Source organism: Pagrus pagrus (assembly GCF_965226575.1).
Source record: "Pagrus pagrus genome assembly, chromosome: 16".
Classification (NCBI taxonomy): Eukaryota; Metazoa; Chordata; class Actinopteri; order Spariformes; family Sparidae; genus Pagrus; species Pagrus pagrus.
This window is the reverse complement of record NC_140200.1, coordinates 16,236,336-16,259,779: the sequence shown is the minus strand read 5'-3', so window position 1 is coordinate 16,259,779 and position 23,444 is coordinate 16,236,336. Positions and strand designations below refer to the sequence as shown.

At 40.7% G+C, this 23,444-nt stretch overlaps 1 protein-coding gene across 8 annotated transcripts in view; it reads right to left on the bottom strand.

Annotated features, from left to right (window-relative positions):
• lama2 (laminin, alpha 2) overlaps window positions 1–23,444 on the bottom strand; it is a 210,794-nt gene that overhangs the window by 123,276 nt on the left and 64,074 nt on the right. For 5 of the 8 annotated variants that reach the window (XM_084377871.1, XM_084377872.1, XM_084377875.1 and 2 more), the window contains 8 exons: window positions 22,490–22,579; window positions 19,753–19,870; window positions 17,752–17,930; window positions 17,566–17,665; window positions 17,052–17,109; window positions 16,064–16,166; window positions 15,729–15,869; window positions 11,512–11,676 (listed from right to left, as the gene is read on the bottom strand). In XM_084377871.1, the coding sequence (XP_084233997.1) occupies window positions 11,512–11,676; window positions 15,729–15,869; window positions 16,064–16,166; window positions 17,052–17,109; window positions 17,566–17,665; window positions 17,752–17,930; window positions 19,753–19,870; window positions 22,490–22,579 (954 nt within the window). Of the gene's footprint in view, window positions 1–11,511; window positions 11,677–11,940; window positions 12,255–15,728; window positions 15,870–16,063; window positions 16,167–17,051; window positions 17,110–17,565; window positions 17,666–17,751; window positions 17,931–19,752; window positions 19,871–22,489; window positions 22,580–23,444 lie in introns of those variants that run through there. The other 3 variants (XM_084377876.1, XM_084377877.1, XM_084377878.1) reach the window with 3 other exon arrangements.

The following is a 23,444-nucleotide window of genomic DNA, read 5'->3' as shown; positions in this document are numbered from 1 at the left end:
ATCGACCTCAGTCCTCCTCCTCCTGATGTAATGTGACTTTTCCAAAAAACTTTAAATAACCAAGCCAGAGCATTTTAATGACCTACAAGTTAGAACTGATTTTAATAATGTTGTTATTCTGCGAAGGTCAGATTTCTGCAACAGTTGGACTTTCTGCATAGAACAAACCATTAAAATATCAGTTCATGGCAAAAAAAGGTCAAACAAGGAAAAAGGTCTGTTTCCCTTTCATGTAATTGTCCCACCTCACAAACAGAATGTTAAAAGTGCTACAAGGAACTTTAAACTGGTTATGAAACAGCCTCAGTTTAATACTGATGCCTCAATATGACCTACATAAGCAAACAAGACAATAAATGAAAAGATTGGCTATGTTTGTATAGTTATTATAGTTATTCTTAAGGATGAAACTGAAGAGTCTCACAGCCTGAGGAAAGAAGCTCTTCCGTAGTCCGGTGGTACTAAAACAAAGTTTACTTTCTTTCACCATCGTCATATTACAGTTACTTATCGTACATACCCACAAATAGACACATTATCTCATCGCTACACATCCTGCAGACAGCTGTGTTTAAAAAAACTCACTCGCTTTAAAAACAAATGCACACGCTAGCCAGATCAAGATCTTTACCGTAGGACGTTGTGGTGTACATACCACTTTTGTCCACAGGGGCCGCCAGAATCAACACAAAAAGAAAGCTCTTGTAGCTGCTTTAAAGGATACATTTACGACCACCCGATGGTAAGTCAGATGAAGTTTCGTAGTCCACAAAACCTTTTCTGGAGCTTCACAGCAAAACAACTGAGTATTTGGGAATTGTTTTAAAACATTAAAAAACAACCAAAAAGGAACATAAAAAGGCTCCGTAAAGCTCGTCTGAAATAATGTAAGTCTCTGGAAGCCCTGAGATTTCAAATTTATTTGAAAAGACATTTTTTCAAGCTGAAATCTTCACTGTAGCATGTAAGCCAATTGTTAGTGCACACCCCATCTGAAGTGGGTACAAGAGCTTGACCACGTGTCAAAGGTATAAATGTGATCTATAATCAATTTGGGATCTCTGGGCTTCCGGAGACTTGGATTGTCAGCAAGAGGGGAGTAGATAATGATTACATTTTAGGTTTTAGGTGATCTTATCCATTTAGATGAACAATAATACAGCAGTATCGCCTGTATTGGTTCCCTCATAATAAGCTGTTTTCTCACATGAGTATAAATGAACATATTCTCATCACTGCAATAGTTTAGTTTTAAGCAAAAACATGAGACATCAACACTGTTTGGATTTCCTGATCTCAAACAGTGAGGAGAAACTGAACTGATTTTGGAGGTAAGAAAACGAACAAGCACTAACTTTGTACAGCAACTAGTACGTAACAAGTGCCTGATTGTAGGCAGTAATGACAGTACTTCAATTGAAACACGCTATTAGTATGCAAACTTTTCTTTTGTGCCTACCACATGCCAGTTTCTTGTTTTGCCAATCTGCATTCGTACGCCTCAATTTTTGGAGTACAAAAGGAAAGCAGACAGTGGCAACCGGCGCTCTCTTCAGGAGATTGGGCAGAGAGAGAAAGAGGGTGGAGGGGGTGGAGTGGAGAGGCGGGGGTGCAAAGGAAATCATCCTTCAGGAAATGAAAACCAGATTGTCACAAAAGCTTCAGAAAACAAACTCCCCTAAAATGACGCACAAATACACACACATGCAGGCGCACACAAGGACACACACACACACACACACACACACACACACACACACACACACACAAATGCCCAGAGAAACAAAAACATACACACAGAAACATAAAAATATAAACGCGCACACACACACACACACATCCACCTGGGTCGCCTTTCCTGATGAGTCCTGTGGTTGTTTGCAATTGGTATCGGGAGTTTTCACTCTGTTTATCTACCGGTCACACACACATACAGACACACACAGATGCACACACAGACTGTTGTTGTTCCTAGCAGTAGGGTTAGATTGGCTCCAGATGGACCAATAGACGGTGCAGTGCTCAACAACATGCAACCAAACGGACCTCCTGTGTGTGTGAGTGATATATGTTTGGAAAGACAAAAGAAGGTCCTGCAGGAATAAAAGCAGCAAAACCAAAACATCCAGTCGGTCGGTATAGGGACAGTCTGGCTTTTTCTGCAGTGCTGCATCACACCTGGGGGGTATTCCAGAAAGGAGGTTCAACAAACTCTGAGTCTATCCCTGAACTCCGAGTTGACTTACCCTGTGAAGTGAAACTCTGAGTTTTCAGTTCCAGAACAGCTGATCTGAGTTAGGTAAGTCGACTCTGAGTATGTTAACTCTGAGTTGAGCTAGTGCCTGACGACTAGTAAAAAGCCATCATCAATGGAGCTCCGATACTGTGATTCACCATGGCAACAGGGGAGAAAACAGGAAGCAGACATTTTCTGGAAAAAAAACCAAAAAAAAGTAACACGGCTGCGGCCGTAATAAAAATCACTGACAGAGTTTTAGATGCGGTCGTCTTTTCATTTGGAATTTAACATCAGTTTCTTTCATATAAGCCTTTGGGGAAGTGGTTGAATGTTGTTCAATGTTTTATTTTAGGCTATTTTATTTAATTTAAATCGGCTGAAAATGAAATAGCCTACCTATAAAAACAGTCTCACGATGGCTCCTCCTCCTTCTTGCTGCTGAAGGTGATTGATTAACCTGCGAAGTGATTAAAAAAACAAAACAAAAAAACGCAGAGGATGGTTCAGATCTGAGAGCACGTCAGCGATGACGTGTAGCCTGATATTCGCTGTGCGGCCGGAGAATATAAATGACGGACTGATGAGGAGCGGTCTACTGTTCGGTTCAGTCCTCGTCAGGGAGTGAGAGCTCATCTAAATTAATCTAAATTCTCCTCCTGGTGTAAAACTATGTGAATTATTTCTGCTTCAACATGATCGGACTGAAGGAAAGGACAGCCGCTGTCAGACAGCTCCGTCAGACTCAGGGTTTCTTCAGGTAAACCTGCCAGTGAGCAGGTTATGTTCACAGAGTCAGTTACCGCGGTAACAGACCCAGAGTTTAAGTTATCTCTCTTTCTGGAACTGAAAACTCAGAGTTTCTCATCTCAGGGTTAACAAACTCTGAGTTTTCACATAACCCGCTTTCTGGAACGCCCCCCTGTTGAATTATCATTCTGTCATTATTTCTGTCTGGGCTATTCCACTGGCACTTTAGCCGCACCGAGTCAAACCGTGCCACCTTGGATGGACATCTCTGCAGCCAACCCACGCTGACCCCCCTTCTTCCCTTCAGACTTGTGTCGCGTCGTGTACTTTTCTAGCTTCTCACTGATTCAGCATGTTCCTGCTGGTGAAAACCCAACATTTTCTAATTTTGCCGCTTCACTACAAAAACTTTTAAATGACTAAATAACAAGGGACTTCTATTACGAAGAATTTAAAGTAAGTGAAACGTGTTTATCACCGAATTGGGGGAGCTTTTTTACTGACGACTCTTCACAAAATTACAGGGAGGAGTATTTACAGCTAGGGATGGGACATTAAATGCATTATCAGGATAATCGGGAATATCCTCACATGAATGACTTGAAAAAGCTGTCTAGCTCTGTAACATTCAGTTCTATGTAGATTTCTAGATTATTTTGAATTGCCACAAGGGTGGAGTCCACATCTTTTTCAGTTTTTCCAAAATCCTAAAGACTTTCACCATGACTGACGGCATGGCTTGTCCATGGTATCCCCCACATAAATGAGTTAAATCCGATGCGTTTTCAACACTTTGATTTAGCGCAATTTTAAGAGTTTTAATCATACTTTGATGATTATCAGTATAATATCGTGAATTGCAATCATTTTTGTTCAGGACAATTGTGATAGGACATTTTCATATCGTCCCATGCCTATCTACAGCCGCTCCTTTGACCACAACTCAAGACAAACAAGTCATCTGTTAAAGACGCACCTTCAAGCAGGCAACCCTTTTGTAATCAAAATGCAAATCCCTGCCACACTGGGCTGACATGCCAAGTCAAACCGAGTCAAGCGAACCAGGACATGTGTATGGAAAAGCCGTTTAAGGCTCAATTGATTGATTGATTGATTGATTGATTGATTGAATCCGTTATTTATTCAGGGAAGGTCTGATTGCTTTAACTCACTGTGAGCAGGAGTGACAAGCGCAGTATTTGCTCTGGAGTGTGGCAGCACACTTTCTTCAGACAGTGTGCACCTTAAAACTTTTTCTTTCGGTTCTGGGTGGTTGACTGTATGCTGATTTGCAACTCCCCTGCAGTTTCCCCAGACTGGGGAATGTTTTGGCAGCTGTGGGATGACTCTGCTGTAGAGGTGGAGGTACTTTCTCCTCGCCTCGAGAGCAGCACGGGGCCATGAGGTCCTCTTTTGTAGTTCGCAGTATGATCGGTTGGGGGTCAGTCTGGGGGTATGAACCCTGAATGGGCGCTGGCAGACAGGAATGTGGCGGATCAATTGTCAGCTGGTCATTTGAGGAGCTCTGCATGAGGTTTGGGGTTACGGACCTTGATGAGGCTTTTTCACTTTACTGCCCTGAGGAAGGAGTGAAGGGCTGATGATGTTCTCAATTAGGCCAGTAGACATTAGTATATACACGCATGTGCACATACATAGAGTTATGTACATGCATTCTCTGTTCACCATGTACTCATGGTGAAGTTTAGTTTAGGATCATTGGATCATTTGATTAATCAATCAACAGCCAACTATTTTGATAATAGATTAATCTCTAGTCATTTCTTAAGAAAATATGAAATAATTGTTGGTTCCAGCGCTGTACATGTAAGATTTGCGTTTGTCTTTCACTCCTTTTCAAAACAAATGTATGCGCAAGCCAGATCAAGATCTTTAGACAGGAGGCAGTGATGCTCATACCGCTTTAGTCCACAGGGGCCGCCAGAGTCAACACAAAATCAGTGCTGTTCCTTGCTTCCTTGAAGCAAAGTCTTTGAGGCAAAGTTTTACAAGAAAAAAATTCAAATAATTGATAATAATAATTTCCAGCTTCTTAAATGTAAAAATCTGCTGCTTTTCTTTATCTTTTATGATCATAGCTGAAGAGTCTTTGGGTTTTATATTGTTAGTTGCACAAAAGAAGCCATTTCAAGATGTCACTCCTCTGGGAAATGTATGATCAGCATTATTCATAACTTTAACATTTCATAGATAAACAATTACTCATAAAAATAAATGTCAGATTAACTGAAAATGACGATAATCGTTGCAGCCCTAAAATCAAACAGACTTTTCTATATTCCATACTTTATTTTAAGTACAAGAGCAGTTTAAACAACTTACGAATCTTTGCCACTTAAAAAAAAATAGAATTGACGTTGATGATTATTGCGTTGTGGTGGCGGTTGTATGCAGGACAATGACATGACAATTATCACTGCTGGTGGCAGAGGAGCGTAGGTTAGACAGACTGTAACTCAGTGTGCACCTTTCATACACGAAGATGACTAAGAGCAGCTCACACATTTGCTTCCAGCCTCTTAGAGCCGATCAATTATTGTTCTGCACTCCCACGGCTCGCTGACGCTTGAAAGTCAACTCCCGCAGCTCGCTGTGTATCACACTTGAAGTAACAAATGATGGCAGGATGACGCCTTTATTTAATACAGCCGGCGCGGATCCACCTTTGGGGCTGGATCATGGTCCAGCATCAACATCGTGCTAATACTGTGATAATTATATGAATAAGGAAACACAACACCATCAGCCTTTATCAGCCTCGACACTGCCTTTAACAGGTTGGATTAGTCAGGAAATGAGCCTGATGACTTGCAAGTTTTATGCCGCAAAACTGGACTCCTCCACACTCGGCCATTAGTGGATTACTTCACACATCTTGACAGTTATTAAGAGCTGTTAACAACTTTAATGCCCTTTTGTGCTCTCCAGAAAAAGCACAGCAGTTAGGGAAATAAAAAGTAGCAGCAAGTAACACTTTTCACAGGAAATATAGGTTTAGTCAGAACAACCTACTACACGAGCAGTATGTACTGTACTGATTTGGCAGCAAAGTGTGCAGAACACAAACAAAAACATAATCATTAATATGCCAAAATACAGAGATGTTGAACTGATTTGAACAAAGGGGTTGCTAGGTAGATTGCAAACCCGCCCTTGCCCCACAGTCATACAGACCACTTCAGCTAGCCAACACAGCTACGGAAAAGGCCAACTATTACATTTTTGACTTATTATATTGCAGCTATTGCCAAGAGGGAAATGTTCACACAATAATGTAAATAAATAAATGGCACCCAGTTTGATTGAAGGATAACAAGAATAATGTTACGCTTCAGCAACGCTAAACGCTGGTGAATCTGGTGCCTTCTAATCAGCAGACAGGCGTTACCACAGTCCTTTAAGGCAATTGTCAATTGTCACTGCGATAACAACTGCATATACAGAATCCACAGTCAAATCTAATTTTAAAAAAAAACAAACTTTAAACTTCATTGACTTTGCCCCAAAATGAGGTTTAAACGCTTTTCTTTACACAGCTTGCACTTCAACTCTGTATGTGCATGGTTTTAAGACACCAGCTTCTTAAGAATCGATCCAGAGTGCCACCAGAGCTTGTGATATCCTCCTCTTTCGTCCGTCTGCAGCCGCACCAAGTCAGTTGAAACTGCCATGAATATGTGTAATCCAACCGCCATCACTGGCGCGACAGACGCACTTTTCTATTGAAAAGTCTTCTTTTTTATAATGTCTCTTGTGTTACCCATCTCTCAGGTAAATGTTCATTTTTGGGAAAATGCGTACATAGTCAGTGGTATATAGTATCTGGTTCCAAATACAGCCACTTTCTTAATTTCAAAACACTCACTGTAGCTGTTTCTGTAATGAAAACATCAGGATTGCAGTGATCATTTATGTTGTATTACTGGAAATGATAACCAGGTGTAATGATTTTCTCCTCTCTGAGCCATGGGATTACTGTGTGGAGCTCTTGCACACACTTTCCAGGAACACAAATGCGTGTGACACCAAATTATTTGCTTGATGAAAACTGGAACAAATCCACTGTGATTGATGTAAAGGCACTTTTATCAACCATGTAAGGAGAAAAAAAACGTGAGGGGAAATCCATCTCATGCAATCAAGACCAGATTAGGAGTGGCACTATACACAAACTCCTCTACACACATTTCTCTCTCTCTGATAAGTCACAGCTCAGCGGCTCGGTAAAAGCCGATGTTCCTCGTGCAGAAAAACTGAGAATTTTCGTCCACAAAAGGCATTTTACAGAAACACTGACAGTATAAGAAAGATTTCATTCATCACAACATCCAGGTGTCAACCTATGACCAAAGTGAAACCGGAGCATTTTTCGACACACATTTCTGCCTCAGGTTTGCACCTGTAGCAGCTTTTCCTCTTAAAAGGATTATTATTTTGTATTCCTTCTTTATAGGTGAAAAGAAGACAAGAAAGATGAAAAATGACTAAAGAAAGTTGAAGTAGGCAGAGGCTGAGTTAGAGAAGGAATGTAATACAAGCCGAGCTGTGTGTTTGTGTGCCTCTGTCAAGGCTCAACATATTTTGAGCTTTCTTTCATCAGCTGTCAGCAAAGGATGTGTCTCCTCTCTCCATGTTCATCCATCATCCCCTGTATCTCCCTAGTCCCAGTACTCTCGTTCCTCTCTTTCTCTTCTCTGTCACACACTTCCTCCAAATGATGAGCATTTCTTGTTTTTGAGCCTTTTTAATCTGTCTTGACTGTGAATCTGTTAGTGAATCTGGGTACGAGATAGAAACAAGGAGGTTAGGATCTGATTGCTTTTGAAGGCTTCTGAAGTCCCTGAGAGCTTATATTTTCTTTGGATATAAAACTTCTTTATCTTTGACCAGTTTACTGCCCAAGCATTCCCAAAAAGTTAAATGTACTGAGAAGTTTGTCTGAGAACTTCACCCGCTGATAAAAATCAGGGGATCGTCCAGGGAAGGGCTCCAGAACATTTACTCAACTGACGTTAAGGTGGGATTACTCTGTCAACTGAACTCCGATAATCAACTTTTAAGAAAACATGATGAAGAAGTCTATTAGGTACTAAATGGACCCTGAGATGAAATTTTTGAGTGCAAAAAAAATATACAAATCAACCAGCTTCCATTTCATCCATTACTGAAGTTGGACGACACCCTGTTATTACTATCCAGATTCAGGGAAAAGCCAACGGATTACATTATACTGCAAATTGTAAAGCATTTGTACAGTATGCCTTATTATGAATAACGGTACATCTGTAATCATTCCAAGTAAAAATGATGATGCTTCTTTTAATGATGATGTTATTGAACACTTGGGACATATCTCTGAGTACCATATGTACAGTTCTACAAAACTTGTCATCACCTTCACATTGCATGTTTATGCAAGCCAGTGACCACAGTTTGAGACTGCGTTTCAACATTTATAAATGGAAAACAACTGGACTTTTTGAAGGTGACTTCTTGATTTCTTGATGTTTTTGTGGCAACAAAAATGGCTGTTTTTATTATTATTATTATTTCCAGCCATAATTGTGGCGACCGAATCAAGCATTTTAACCCAATACATGATATTTTCCTGACCCTAACCTGGTGGTTTTTGTGCCTAAACCTAACCTAAGAGCACAGTGTTGTCACAACGTGGAATTCGATATTGAACCTAAAGAAATGTAAAGTTATTATTATTATTATTATTATCATTATTATTTTAATCATGAGTCTAATGAGAGACAAGGACAGGAGAGGAGACATCAGTCACTGCCCCACCTCCAAAATCTTAAACTCAACTACCAGTTGCGAGCATGAAGGGTCGAGCTCATGTTCACCACAGCTCAGACGCTCCCTTGCTTATTCTTATGTGTGTTCTGAGACTACTTTACGCCAGAAGGGAGCACCATTTCTCCCTTCCTTTATCAGTCTTTTGTCTCTTTTTCAGTGCTGCCAAAGTAACGTCTCCTTCATTTGAAAACTGATTTGAACAGCGATTGCAATGGCAACGGAAAAAGCTTCTTAGCTTTGAAGCATTTGGGTCAGCCTTGGTCAATCTAAAAAAGAGCAGTTTTAATAATGTTGAATCAAAGTTTTGAGCCATTTAAAAGTGTCTCCTCCAGTCTTATAAAGAACAAGTGTCATCAAAACTTCCAAAACAAGTTGAGCACTTCATTAAAATAATGCGACCCTCTCTCTCGCAGCATTGTGAGTTTATATTTGGCGCTTGTCCCCACTTATCTGCACTCCACTGCCAAATACACTGGAAACATTGCATAAATAAAATATTCTTTCAAACAGAGCACGCTTTAATGATAGTAATGGCCATCCTTGAGAATGAGCAGTCCCTGGACCTACACAGCTGATGAAACACCCAATGAGCATCAGCGGAACATGCTTCTGGACCAATGAGCATCCACAGAGCGCACTAATGGGCCAATGAGCATCCTTGGTATTAACGATACAGGAGGTCACCATGAGAATTAACAACGTTATCACACACACATTTATGCTCTTATATATCCACTGTTGGCTTGTCATTACACACACAGCCTGTCACTTCCAATGATACACACTTAACATGACACACCACAGTGTGTGTGTGCGAAAGATTTGCATAGTCAAGTCACATAACATCTATCTCTGTAACACGATCAGAGATTGAAGCAAAGAATCGCTTCTTCATACAGTACTCGCACACTGCTTCCAGCGATCGCACACACATGCACACACACACGCGCACACACAGTGGTAATTTGTTTGTTTCCCATGTTTGGAGGCATTCGGTTCTGCTCCGCTGTCCCTAATGCCTCCAAAACACATCATTATCTGACTTATATAGGCCTGGGAGAGTGTGTGTGTGAGTATGTGCTTGAATGAGAATATGTGTTTGTGTTTTGCGTGTGCGCATGTGTGTGCGCTAAGAGAAAAACAGTTGATTATCGAGTTCAACAGGCGAAACACTGTTTACCCTGAGAGACACAAAGCCAGCCAGAGAGATACAGAAAGAGAGAGAGAGAGAGAGAGGAGGGCTTGGGGGGAGTAGAGGGAGATGATTTAGGAACAGGGAGGTGAAAAATGGGAGTCCTGGAGAGATGGAGTGAGAGTTAGAGGAGCGAACCAATGAAAAGGAGCAGGGATGGAGGGATGGTTGGAGGGAGGGAGGGATAGAGGTTCAGACAAAGAAGTGAGATGACAAGCCAGGCCTGCAGGGTGTAAAGTAATGAAATTCTGTGGTATATTCCTCTAAGCCATGACACCCAGACTAACATCACAGTCAGTCTGTTGTTGTAGAAGGGCAACAACTCGACTTCAGAAACATGGACTGCAGCTATTTGCCAGCTGGAGTGATAAAGTCTAATCGTGGCCACGGAGAACCGCAGCACAAATTCAAACAGTCGACATTAGCAGGAGCAGATACGGAGGAGCACGGCTGGGAGGGAGGTGAACATCGCAGCAGGACACGTTCTCACCAGACTTACATCCAGGGGATATACTGTTAGATCACCAACTGGATCTGTTTATATATTCAAGCCTGTCCTAATGATGTAGCCTCATGTCCGCTTTTACATATTTGCCTCAAATCTATCATTAGAATGTAATACGGCGCGAGCTGCTGATGTGGTGATGTGAACAGTCAGTTAGCAGCAACCTGACGGATCACATATTAAGACTGCAGCTCAGGTTGGAACAAAACAGAATACAACTGCACAACTGAGTTATTATTGTGTCCTTGACTGGTCTGATTGTTGGCGTGACACCCTAAGAATAACAACAACTGCCAAAAAGTTGACTTTCGCAACCGTCTTGGCAGTTTCAAAGCTGGAGTTGGTAATGTTGACAAGGACACGATTGATGCAGTTATGAAACTTCACAGGTGTGTAGTTGAGATCAAAATGAAGGTCTAGTTGGAAGATGGGAGCAGTCTGACCCGTAAATATTGAGCAATCATAATACTGTAGTAATGGCTGAGTAGTCATGAGTCAGACTACATCCATCATCCTACTAGACCATCATTTTGATCTTAACGATACACTTGTGAAGTTTCATGACTGGATCAAAACAAATGTGTCAACATGTAGACGTGTGACTCTCATTACCTACCCTCGCAGTGGTTGAAATGTACTTGTATTAAGCAATACAGTATTATTAACTTAGGAAATTTCTTACTGTTGCAATTTATCAACATTTTTTATTTTTTTATTTTACATACACGATATTCTAAATCAAGCTTGCTACAGGATGACTCATCTTTCACAAGTACAGGGAACAGAACATCACAAATCACGTACAAAGTCTCATATAACATATAACATTTGAGAAGATTATAATGTAGAACTTCTGTTCAGACTGTGATGGAGAGGTGCCGTTTTACTCGAGGCAGTACTCCAGTACTGTACACTGACAGCATTTTTATAGGAAGTTGGTCTAGGAACTAAAACTTTACTCATATACATTTTATAGGTGTGTGTGTGTCTGCATCTAACCTTGTTTCCCAGGTACAGTCCAGGTGCGTTCCAGTAGTAGGCTGAGCCGAGATCATTCACGACGTCAGCGTGTCGGACACTCAGGTATGGAGGTGTCTGTCTGTGAACAGACCACACTCTTCCTCCTGATTCTCCGACCAGGTGCCAGCCAGTGAGAGTGGTCTCCTACAAGACAAGATTCAGGGAGAAGAATGTTAAAGATTTACTTTTAGTTCCATCTATTAAGAAAAATATTTCTTAATACTTATAACAGGGGGCTGGTATTCAGTTTTAATAGACCTGGACCACAGTTTGTGTACTTTGAAATGTCTGATTTCAAAGTACACAAAGAAAGTTTATGTAGTTATCTACTAGATATTGTGTAGCGTACTATACGAAAATTGTAAAAGAATGTTCACAGACGTTCAAACTGGAATGGACTGAACTGACCTTCATGCTCAAATAAAGAAGAATAATTCTTGCCAAGCACGGAGGTTGTGCTCACTGTCTGCAGATCATCTGACAGCAAACATACTTAAGGATGTCACCAGACGAGTTCAGTGCAGATGGACCTCTGAGCGTCACTCATGATGCCCAGCTGGTGGTTATGCTTTGCTGCTGCCTACTACATGTACTGTACTGGCTGTCTCAGTCCCTCCATTCACCGTGCTCCTCCTCAAACTTGGCATCTCATAGTTTGTGCACTTTGTGTATCCAAACTCTAAATGATGATGACCGGACTCTGTTCTGCAAAGCCTTGGAGGTTTATCGCATTCCCTGCTGAATCCTGCCATCCTGCATGAGTTCGCTGGTCAGCACCCTCAGGACCAAAGCCTATTCTGCCAGAATAAGTAAACAAACATTTAAACAATAAATGAACCCCTTACCACTAAGCTGATCTAAAAGAAATGAGTGTGGTACCTTTATTCTCAGAATAAAATGTAAGCCCTTGATTGGTCAGTATTTTCTGAGTAAAGCAAATTTCATGACTTTACACCCTGGGTCTTCAACAGGGGGTCCTCAGAGTTACTGCACGGTGATTGTATCTAAACGTTTTGTATAAAAACATTTAAAAAAAATAAAAATGTCTGAAAATAAACGAGTAAATACAAATCTATTAAAAAAAGTTGAATCAACACAATATTAATGCTAGGCTACCCATGATTCCTTGTGCAATCATGTGAGCAAACTAACATAATGTTAAGCTTAGATCACTGTGCGATATCTATCCATAACAGCGAACTAGTAAGCTGACTCAGGCCGGCCTCATTTCTAAGATGTCAAATACCAACGTTTTATCACATCCTCCGTAATGCAACACTTATTTAAAAATTACTGAGCTAAAACTTATTATAAAAGGTCATATCTATAATGCATTACAAGCTCCTTCATAAGAAATTAGAATGTATTTAGAAGGCTTTATAAAACTGTTCATTAATGTATATAATCATGCATGACAACTTATAACATATTTCTAACATGTTTATAAAGTATTTTAAGTATTATGACAACAGTGCACAGCACATTATAACTACCATGACATTAACCAGTAATAAACACAGAGAACTGCTTTACCTATGACAGATTATGACGTCTTTAAATCATCAGTAATATGCAACAGTGAATGCATTATAATGTATCATTAATGTGTTTGTAAGGCATTATAGACATGCCCTCTATAGAAAAGTGTCATCATTATTATTCAATTGGTTTAGATTCTTCATTTGATTAGTTCAGAAATGAAAGCAAAGCTCAGCTGATTTAGGATTCAACTTTTTCAAAATTAAATGTACTTTTAAAGCGTCACAATGTAAGGGAAAACTGTTGAAAATGCCAGAGATAAGAAGTAGTAGTGTGCCAGTATTCCATATGTAATCTTGTTTCGGGATATTTTAAGGCCCGGTGTGATCCTAATAAGAAGTTGTATCAACAAAAATGTAAAACTCAAGATATGTTTAAAGGTTTTGTACATCTGTCACATGTCAACCAGGAAGTGTTGCAACTGACACCCAGAGAGAGAGTTTTTTTGTTCCTCAACTCCTGAAGGAGTGTGTGTGTGTGTGTGTGTGTGTGTGTGTGTGTGTGTGTGTGTGTGTGTGTGTGAGAGAGAGAGAGAGAGAGAGACAGCCAGACACACATCTGTCGTTGCAATTAACCTGACCTTGGATTCCCCTTTTGAACACACACACGAACACACACACACACACACACACACACACACACACACACACACACACACTATCACTGTCTAAATCAGAGCTGTCATCCTGTCAACGTATCCTCTCCCCTCCTCTCCCGCCCCGCCTGTCAGTCAAAAACTGTTTTCCTCTTTTCACCTCTCTCCTCCTTCTTGCCTCTTGTCTTGTCTCCTCCCTTCGTCTTCCCAGTCTTGTCCTCTCCTCTCCTCTTTTTACTCCTCATTTTCGCTCTTCTCCTTTTCTCTCACCTCCACTGTACTCCATCCACAGCCACCTCTTAAGTGGGTATTTGTGAAAGATTTGTCTTTCCTTTAACACTTCTTTCCTACTCACTGCTACACATTGATACAACAGTGACCCCATTTTGCCTTTAGCGTTTGCTATTTTGCTCCATTAATTTATTATTTTGCACATTTTGTTGAATGTTTTCTGTGCCTGAGGGATATTTATCAAACCATTGTCATGTCATCTGAGAAACTGTCATCTTTTGGGTAATCAGTGAAGTGATTCTCTATCCTTTATACACATGTATGCAAGAGAAAATCGTGAAAATTACAGAAGCAGACAATTTGTGCAGTTAAATGTGCATTCTGCAACAGTTCAATAATAAACTTTCAATCAAAATTTTTAAACCAACATAGATGAGAGGTCTTAAAGTGCTCAGATAAAATAGAAATAAACACAAACATCTACAATTTAATGATAACTAGGCAACGGAGAAAGATCATGTGATATGACTGATATTTAATCCCTGCACACAAAATAAGCTTTGTGACAAAGACAACTTGCAAGGCTAGATGGTGGACTACTGCAGCTGACCACGCTAATGTGTGGGTAATATGCCACTGTAATCTTTTAAAATTTTTCAGCACCAGTTAGCAAAACTCAGTAGCGTGAACAATGACATAAAATTGTTATTAAACTGTTAATAACATATTTGCACCACCTACTGCTGTCTCATGCCTGCTCCTTTTGTGGGAGAGTTTATATTGCAGCAAAGAAAGGTTATGTATACAGGTGCGGTGCAGCAGAGCTGCAGTAAAAGGCCACGATAGCTTCCCCTAGGTCTTACATGATTTGGTTTAATTACCTTTTCTGTTTTGACATTTCTCAATTTAAATGCTTTTATTACATGCCAGTTAGGGTAAGCACACCACAAAAAAGTTTGCTCTGTCATGTTAATTTGCGTATAGCTGACCTTCAGTGTCGGGGAACACAAATATTTGTGGTGGACAGGAGACGATGGTGATTTCAATTTGTAGCAGAAAAAGCAACTTGTTTAGTTTAAAAAGAAGAATGTACTGTAGCTCTAAGAATCAGTTCAAATTGTGTTGCTTACATCATCCTCTCAGATACAAGAATATTTTTTCATTCAAATTCAAAATGTTGTGTCAAGGACCTCAACCCGATCAGGAAAAAAATCCTCCTATTACCACCTCAATCAGAAGAAACTGACCCATTTGAAAGCACATTTTCAGCCATATTTAGAGGGATGGTGTAAACCTTTGATAATCTGTTTAATAGGAACATATATGTAAACTAAATGCTTCATCCCATCGCTTCTCTCCAGTTGGAATAAATACATTCATAGCATATTCTTCTTGTATGACTTGGGCTACTTTCAGGGACACATTTCCGACTCAGGACTAGGGGACAAACGCCACATCCCAGCTGGGAAAACAGCTTATTTTCCGGTAAATAGCTATGTTCGGGTTATGTCTGGGTAAGGCATGTAATGGTTAGGTTTAGGATTATTCTCCAGGAAAATAATCTAAGTCTATGTAATTTCCCCAAGTCTGTGTGTGTGCACTTTTTTCGTTTTTCCCATCTATTGGGGACCTTTTCCCATATAAAAACAAATCTTGTCCGAACCAGGTGTTCTCATGGGGACCAAAGACTGGTCCTAATGTGGCAAAATGTGATATTTAAGGCCCTGGTTAAGGTTAGTACTAAGGTGCTCAATGAGGTTAGTTTAAGGTAAGGGTGGGTTGAACATGGCATTGGATGGAAGTCAGTGTATGTGTGTGTAACGCTGCCTACATTCTCATAGGTCCACGTGGAGGCAGAGCACTGACTGGAAACGCCCATACAGGAGCACTTCTCGCAGCCGCGTTGATTGTCACCTTGAAGATCATAGAATCCGAGCTTACAGTGGTCGCAGTTTTCTCCTTCCACGTTTTCCTGCGGGAGAGAAAGACAGCGAGGGAGAAGAAAAGTTGCAGCAAAGTTTATGGGCTGCCCTCAAACTGACGTTATGCGCACAGGGCATGTTATTGCAGTGTTAATGTGGTGAAGATAATGATGACAGGGCTAGAAAGGTTAGCGCAGAGTGCTCGTCAGTGTTTGTGCCCATTTGAGTGTGTGAGCGAGCCTACCTTGCACACACAAGGTGTTATACATGGGTCATCGTTGATGCTTCCTTCAACACTGCAGTTACAGCGCTGGCAGGACGGGTAGCCCATATAACCGACAGCACACCTGGAGACAAATGAGTTTAATAACGATAATGAAGATGAAGGCGGCGAGCGTTACAGACCTTCCCATCACCGGAAGATCAGAGGGTCAACTCTGCTAACAACCTCTGCGTCCATCCTAGTCAAAACTGCCTTTGAGTTAGACGTGCATGTGTGTACAATCTCAGAGGAAATCTACTGTAAACAAGGAACAATTAACAGAGAAAGTGAGCTGGAGCAAGTCTATTAAAGAGCATTTTAAGAGGTGATTTGAAAGGCGATGGCTGGCCCTAATCTGAGAGCAGGTCATTAAAAAGTTTGGAGGAAAAGTTGCCTCAGCTTTTGGTTAGATTAGATTACATTAAACCTGAATGATACCCACAGGGAATTTGCAGTGGGAACGAGGATAACACAACAAGCAATTACAGCAATAAGCGATAATGATAATACAGTAAGAGATTAACTAATTTAAGACGAGGCACCTTGTTGACAGATTTACAGGTCAGACGGAAAGCTTTTCTTGTTGTTGTTTGTCTTTCTTTGGGATTTTAACCTGAATTTAGAATGTCAAAACTCGTTCATGTCTATGTTTAGGTCAGTTAGAGAAGAGAGAAGTATTTAACACATCGTAACAAGGAACTGTTATCCAAACTGCATTCAAAGAAAAGCAGCGTGGTAAATATTTATACCACAGCCATTTATTGAGTGGCTTCTTGACATCGTGTAAGGTACAAAACCAAACGTGTGTGTCTGTGTGATGATAAATATGATCAAAAGATCTTAATGAAAACTTTCTGGCTATTTCCAAACACTAATTGGAACAGACAACAGCTGAAAGGTGCTGCTCACCTGTCACAACGTGTCTCTGTCTCTTTATGTGCGTGTACGTGTGCGTATGTGCGTCTCTCACCTGTCACATCGCGGACCCCCGAAACCCTCCTTACACCGGCATGACCCTGCTGGCTGGCCTGCCAATCAAACACACACAAAGACACACACATTCATTTTAAAAAAAAACAACAGTGCGAGCGGAACTGAATCTCTTTGAAGTGGCTGCACCTAAAATAGCTCCTCTTTCTCGACATAAAGGCAGTACAATTACAAAGAGCAGTAAAATTATCTCTAATATAAATAGTTGTTCTGTTCTGTCAAAGGCAGTTTTTAATAACAGAAGCTTCTGTGCTCCAGCTGAACTGCGCTGACCCCAACCCCGCAGGAAATCAAGCAGGACTGAATCGATGAAACGTTGGAGTTAGTTAGAAGTACCACTTAAAAATGAATCAAAATGTGAAACTTGTGCTGGCACTCACTGAGGACTGATGTATGTGTGTCGACTGAGGGGCTGAAATTATTTGTACTTCAAGACACAAACGACTGATGGACATAAGAAAAGAGAGTGAGATTAAAAAAGCATGTTTTCGTACTGGGCGTAGCCTGGCTTGAATCAGCGACGCATGATTGGCTGATGGAACCATGCGCGTCACATGAGCAGGGGATGCAGGGGTCGTCCTCCTCAGCGCTAACCTGGCCAGGCGAAGAGTTTGTACACACAGTTAGCATTCACGTAATCATGACGAAGTTCAAATAAGCTGCATGCAGATGTGACGCACCCCAGCAGGTCTGTAGAATCCGGCGACGCATGTCTCGCAGTTGATTCCAGCCGTGTTCTCCCGGCAACTGATACACACTCCGCCCCCTCTCTTTTGCCCATGGACGTCCAGGCTGAGAGACAGGTCTGCTACAGTCTGATTAAAGTAGCACTCCTCTGCCTTCCCATGGCAGTTACACTCTGAAAACACACACACACACACAAAGTTGGTACTGTAATGCTGTAATTTGATAGGATTGGTGAGTCCTGCCTCCGCGCTCTACATACTGAGCATGAAGCGTAGAGGGCTGCTTTTTTAATCCATTTACTTCCTCCACGTAGGAGTTTAGAAAAATACCAAATCCTGTTTTGAAGACAGCACCCTGAGGTTTACACACTGACCATGAGCAGCGTGTTATCTCCAGGGTCCAGGGAGAAAAAGTGGGTCTTCCATTGTTCTCAACATGTCAAGTTTACAAATAAGAGGAAAGCATTCTCCAATGGACATCATTTAAAAGGTGTTACATATGAAGCATCACAGGTATCTGCACTGTAAGTTGTGAGATGTTCAGACAGAAAACAGCACTGAATATAAAGTTTGTGGGAGTGTGTTTTGAGATGATGAAATATGATCCAAGATGTCCAGTTTGAGTATTAGATCCACATTTTAAAAGGTTTATGACTTTTACTGGACAGTTAGAGCATGATTGCAACAACCTCCAGGTAAACATCACATCAGTAAGTTATCTGATCTGCTAGAAGACGCTGTATTGTGTTGCAGCAAAAGTTGAGCGAGGGGCAACTTTTTTCTGCGTCTCTTGGACTGGAAGGCATCACTGCAACCGGTGGTTCCTCTGGGTTTCTTTTTCATGCTGGCTGGCTTACACAAAACAGACAGCAAGGATGGATCCTCCACCCACTGTTTATGCCACAAGGTGGAACAGCAGGGGGAGTCGGAATAACTTATCTCAAGAGCATTTCAGGCCTTCCTCAGGTCTGATCTAAAGAGTCGATCAGGACGTCTACAGGTATGGGACACTTCAATGAAATGCTTTTCAAGACCGTTCAAGACTTTTTGGACAAATCATTGTTTTCTTATTCATGCACTACACATACAATATACAAATATGCAGTATATATGTGGCTCTGTGCAGAGGTAGGTTTTATAATGGAAAATGGTTATTAGAGTGAAGAAAAACCCACATCGGTCGATCGCTCATATAAACTAAAAAGTAGATTTTAAAAAAATATAAATATTCTAGCAGGATACGATTGACACTATTTCAGTTACAGTAAAAAAGACAGTATTAGGTCGAGTGGTAGGTTTAAAGACTGTAGCATCAAAAATGTGGACTTCGACGCAGAACAGCTTCACTCATTTTGACAAAAATAAATTAAAAGTTGGATAAATTAAATTAAGATGATTTTTAGTGGTACTGAAGACCTTGCAAATTACAATTTAAGACTATTGTATCACTTTCAAGACGTAATATTTATAGAATAAAAAATATTTGAGATATTTCCTCCTTTTTAAGGACCTGCAGACACCCTGTTGAAACTGCTGACCTATAAAGCTGTTTGGAGCTGCACTAGTCTGCTTTCTGGACACTTTAGTCCTGCCCTGAACGGGCTGAATCTGTCATGGTTGGCTACTTTACAACTGTGCCAGTGTGGACATTTAAGGTCTTGTCACCTTGGTCTTGTAGTGTCAGTGTCAAGGCAGCAGAAGAATCTGGCCAGTGAGACTACAAAGCCTGTTAGAAGGTGTAGCCTGTGTGAAATAAAATGAAGATTACATGTTGTAATCCTAGTTTATGATGACAGGGGAAAGCCTCAAACCTCATTACATGAGACGCAGAGAAGTTGCCTGCAGTAGAAGAACACTTCCAAGCAGGGAAAGTTTGATAAGTGTTGCTTTCTGGCTAAGCAGGAACTGCTTGTGCTGTTGATGAGCTGCTGTACGCTGGTGGGCAGTTGTGTGTAATTTAAGTTTGTAATTTGTTGTTGCGTTATGTCTTCTTACCCTCGCAGATATGTCGAGTGTGGAAGGTTCCTGCCATCCAGGCCTGCTGGTGGTATCCAGGGCAACAACGATCACAGCTCTCCCCGCATGTGTTGTGTTCACATTCACAGCTAAACTTCTACGAACACACACATACACACGCATTGACAGAAAAATAGAAGAGACGCACACATTAAGAGGGCAAAAGTTTCACGGAGTTGTCAAACACACATGGTCAAACTGTGTTTAAATAAGCGGATCTTCTGCAAGCTGATTTTCAAAGACGAGGCTAAACATGGTAACAATCTGAGTCATCGTCCAATTTGACTTCCAGTGCTGCCGCTTTTTCTCCACAATCTGTCAAGTGCCTGGTGAAGGGAAAAAAATATCTAAATCTCAAAATGTTGGGCCTTGGCCTGACACTAATTTAGATCAATCCTGCATACAGTTTGGCCGCACTGCATTTTTAACCACATGCTCCTTTTACTGGATTACTGGGAAAAGTGCAGCTCTCTTCAACTTTATAAACTACTTTCTGACATAAGTGAAGCACCCGTGCCCTCTGTTTTTCGTAGTCACTTACCACCAAGTTGAAATGTATTTCATTTCATTCATTTTTTTTTACCTTTTTCTGCATGTCAGTGACATCCTGGTGGTACTGACCACAGTTATTACTGCAGCAGAGTGAGAACTTCAAGTGAACAGAGATTATAAACTTGTGTAAAGCTAAATTTTAAAATGTCCGAAACATAAACACAAAACTTTTGCTTGATTTTAATATGAAAACTGAAATATGTGATTTCACACACAAAAACGTGCATTTTAACACTTTCAGTGTCACAAACCAAATATTTCTTTTGGTTGTGGGTGGGTAGCTAAATTGTCTTCTTTGTAAAACATCATGCAGCGTCAAAACGTTGACATGAGTGTGAAAATGGAGGCCTGAAAACAGGTAATTACCAATTTGCATGACCTACTGAAAGCTTATCAAACAATAATTTATTCACAGGAGAGCCAACTGCAATAAAAGAACTTGGTTCGCTTTCCAGTTCGTCAGTCGGTGGGCAAATGGGTTCAGGATTACTCTCCCAGGAGAGAAATAAATTCAAAACTAAACACAGTCGAAGCAGAATGTAGCAGGAAATTTGCCAACTTCGAGGTTCAGTAATTCAATTTAGGACTTTCTGTAAATTGGTTGATGTGGAGAGGGTGCCAGATTAACTGAGAGGAGAGCACCACAATAGCACAGCGAGAGCCAAGTTTGGATTTTTTTGGCACGAGTGAATTTGCCCCTTTTATCTGAGACGCAACGCTACAGCTTGGCTTCAGGCTGCTTTTGTACTGAGCGTGCATCTGAACAAATGTTCTGTCAACGATCATCAACAAATCATCTCGCAGGTCTCCACCTTTTCTGCTTCCTGAATGTCTGCCCGGGACTTTACTGCATGGATGGGTAAACTTGTATCGAAGTAGAGGAGCTAAACATCTTGAGGGAACAGAGAGGTGGAGAAAGTCTCAACAAAATCACAGGTAAATAAAAGCGGAATGCGGCTGATAATGTGTCGCGCTTAGGCCTGACGGATTATCTACTGCCCTAGAGAAAACTAGGGCTGCAATGATTAGTTTCATTATAGATTAATCTGCTGATTATTTTCACAATTAATCTACTGATCGCTCAGTCTATAAAATGTCAAAAGAAATTGTGAAAAAAGCTCAGCACAATTTCCCAAAGCCTAAAGTTACCACCAGTACTAAACCCAAAAACTCTGTTGATTTACTATCATAAAAGACAAAGAGAGAAAAGCAGCAAATCCTTATATTTGAGAAGCTGAAACCAGCAGTTGTTCAACATTTTTGCTTGAAAAAGGACTGAAATGATTAAAAGGTTGTAAGAATAGTTGCCGATGTATTTTCTCTCACTATGCTATAAAACGTCTAATCGTTGCAACTCCAATAAAAACACTTTCAAAAACACCAGATTTTAATTTTAAAAAATCTTATTCGGTCGGATCAAATCCGATATTACTCAACATCATTGTAAATGACAATGATCGACAATGATTTCGGAGTTTAAATAAAGGCGAATAATTGGAACCTTAAAGAAAGTTGCCCAAATGTAAATTGAGTTTTCCCAAGAAGGAATTAATAATGTCGTCTTCTTCTTCTTCTGACATATAAGAGTATGTCAGCCAATAAATACACCGTGAAGGGTGAATTCTTTGCTTTATCCAGTCAATTTAAAATACCTTGTTTAAAAAATGGCCTTGAGATGAGGAAAGAAGCGAAAGGAGAGAAAAGAAGAAACTGGAGCTCTTTCCACATCAGTGACATCACTTATTGTCAATGACATCATCACCAAGAGAGCAGACACCAGCGTCACATCTGAGCTAGCTCCTGTGGTTCAGCCTCAGGACATGTAAAGGACACAAGACTCTTCTGTGTGTGTGTGTGTGTGTGTGTGTGTGTGTGTGTGTGTGTGTGTGTGTGTGTGTGTGTGTGGTGAGTCAGAGAGAAGATCAGGTGTCTGGTATCAAACACTCCACTGTTTGAAGTGACACAGGAGACAACGCTTCACTGTGTCACCTGTGTCCCCTGCAGACAGGCGCACACACACACACACAAAGTTTTATACAAGGCGGTGGATAGATCGCTGGTGCCTGAGGCTGCTCTTTGCTCCTGTTCAACAGTATGCAGGGGCTCCATTACTTTGCCAGTGTTGTTAAGCGGACAGAGACAAACATCGAGTTAAGTATTTTACCTTTGTAAGGGTGTTGAGTGGACAGGCTTTGGCGTGGCCGTAACAGATACACATGCCTCCGACTGAGATGTCCTTAATGGAATAGTAGTACTGAAAAAGAGAGAGCGAGAGGGAAAACACATTATAATGAGTATGACAGCGTTAATGAGCATATTAGCAGTTTAAGAGAGCTAGACTCTGTTATCTCAGCGGTGATTATTACACTTGAAAAGGGATATCCAAACATAACAAATTATGTCGTGACGGTGAGCCTAACACCTGGAGATATGTTTAACAGTTGTACCGGTAAATGGTAAACAGCTGCATTTATACAGTGTTTTTATCTAAAGTGCGTCACGATTCAGATCTCATTCACTCATCACACAGTCACCGCACTCCTGAGCTACAGCTGCCCAGCACTACAGGGCTCCCCCTCTTTACTCGCACCTGAAAGACGACAAATCACAGTATCTCAGACGCAAATTCCGTTCTGCTGACTTAGTTTCACTTTTAACTAACAAAATAAGATGGTAACATGAGTCTGACACGAGATCAAAAAGCTGTTTGACATATTTCTGACATGCTCGCCATAGTAAACTGAGTCTCCATCTAGTTAACCACAATAGATCGAAAAATAGTCACTAAAAAATTGTTCTTAATTTATAAGTCAAAAGTGAAATACATAGTTTTCAGGATTCAAACAGGAAAAAAAATACTTGAACTTGGTGGTTGTAACATTATCTGCTGATTTCTGGTTTGCAAAGGTTACAGCATTTTTTTAACAGCTGAACACATTAAACTAAAATTATGGTTGGACTAAGTCTCTGCCTATTTAATTTTTTTTAGCTGTGAAAGCAGAGTCAACATTATAAAGCGTTGTTACTTCTAACAGATACAAATACACTAACATCGTCAACGATGAACCATCTGAAGTGTATGGAAAGACATTATCACAAGGAAAAAATGCCTCAATAAG